Source organism: Penaeus monodon, chromosome 21 (genome assembly GCF_015228065.2).
Source record: "Penaeus monodon isolate SGIC_2016 chromosome 21, NSTDA_Pmon_1, whole genome shotgun sequence".
Taxonomy (NCBI): domain Eukaryota; kingdom Metazoa; phylum Arthropoda; class Malacostraca; order Decapoda; family Penaeidae; genus Penaeus; species Penaeus monodon.
Window position 1 is genome coordinate 45,930,244 of NC_051406.1, and position 1,719 is coordinate 45,931,962.

Sequence of the window (1,719 nt, forward strand, 5' to 3'; positions counted from 1 at the left end):
CATCCGTCCATCCCTCTGTATGTCCGTCTGTTGGTTGTGACTGTGTGTGCTTGTTTGACCAAGCAGACAAAAGTATGTCAAGAATTATTATGTTTATTTTAATGAAATATCCATATCATTTTCAAGAATAACTAATCAGGAGACCTACACTGATGCATAGAGTTCTGCTCTGTATTTTTCTAAGAATTATTCTTATCAATTTATTGCATCTCTAGACCACACTCGCTTACTCAGAACCTAACATCTGGCCATGACACTGACCCTTGCAGGCACTGAAGGCGGCCGTTCATTTCACGGTTGGAAGAACCTGTGAGGAAGTTGGAGCCGAGCTCGGCCTGTCCTTCACAAAACAAGTCATTGCAACGTTGTCTGAGATCACTTGCAGACAGCTGCAGACTTACACAGCTGACCTAGAGGCTTTTGCAAAGTGAGGAATCCATGGTTTTAATGATTTAAAAAAAAAATCTTTTTTGTACTCAAAGTTTACCACAGATGGCAATAATTACTATGATTTTTTCCAGACATGCTCGCAGAACCACAATTAACTGTGATGATGTAAAACTTCTTGTCCGTCGAAACAGTCATCTGGTGAGTTACAGAGTTTTTTCCTTCACATTCTACTTATCTAGTGTTTTAGCTAAAGATTTTTTCCTTAATGCCCAGTTCACTCATTTTTAATAGAATTATTTAAAATCTTGAAACAGATTAAATGGGAATATTCAGAATGTGTAACTCTTCAGTTAGTGAAATAATATTTATAAAAAACAGGGAACTCATTTCTTTCAGAAAAGCACATCATATCATGCAGAGTGCCTTAACTTTTGAAGGAATTTCATTTACTTTGAAATACTAAGTCAGTGGTTAAAATATAGTAAAAAAACAGAAAATAATAGATAAATACATGGAAGCAGAAGATTTTAGTTTTATACTTAAACAAAGCCTTGAGAATAGGACTATCCTGTTACAGATTTGCAAATGCTTTTGTCATATTTTCAAATTATGTGTACAAATATATTTGAAGCATTTGTCACATTGAATAACTGTAAATTTAATTGTGTAATTGCTTTACACTGTAGAGATTATCTTGGGAAATCTAATGGTTATGTAAATCTTGTAGGCTGATCATATGAAGGAAATGGCAGACAACTTGGAAGAAGCTGGAGGGAAAAAAGAGCGGAAGAAGCGCGGAAGAAAGCCTAAAGCCTCAGTCACAGCTGAAACTTCAAAAGAAGAACATGAAGCAGAATAATATTCTCAAATTAATATTTAGATATATGCAATTCATAAAGATATTTCATATCTTGTGAATGTTTGAATTACAAATGCTTTTGTCAAATTTTCAAGATATTTATTTTTCATAAAGATATTTCATATCTTGTGAATGTTTGAATTACATTTTTCTTATACAGAGACCCTTAAAACCATGCTGCTATAAAAAGTTGCGTAAATTGTCCTTAACTCATTTGCTAGGAATGGTAAAAGAGGAACATTCAGCAAAAATATCTACGGTAATTACATAAACAAATATATACCTATACAAATTTTATATGATCTGTTCCAAATTCCTTTACTATTAAAGTATCTGTACCTTGAGATAATTTGATTTCATCCTCTTATACATATAGATAAATTAATAGATATACATGTTCACAAATATACCCACATACTTTTCCTAGTGTCTGAGAGAGAGAACAGCTCTCCCAAGGAATAGGCATGAAG

General features: G+C 33.2%; 1 protein-coding gene across 1 annotated transcript in view; it reads left to right on the forward strand.

Moving 5' to 3' along the window:
• The window catches only part of LOC119586689, a 3,692-nt gene extending 2,099 nt beyond the window's left edge, over positions 1–1,593 (forward strand). The window contains exons 5-7 of the mRNA XM_037935421.1: positions 270–427; positions 522–588; positions 1,118–1,593. Coding sequence (XP_037791349.1) covers positions 270–427; positions 522–588; positions 1,118–1,249 — 357 coding nt within the window. The 3' untranslated portion in view covers positions 1,250–1,593. The remainder of the gene's footprint in view (positions 1–269; positions 428–521; positions 589–1,117) is intronic.
• The last annotated feature ends 126 nt before the right edge of the window (positions 1,594–1,719 follow it).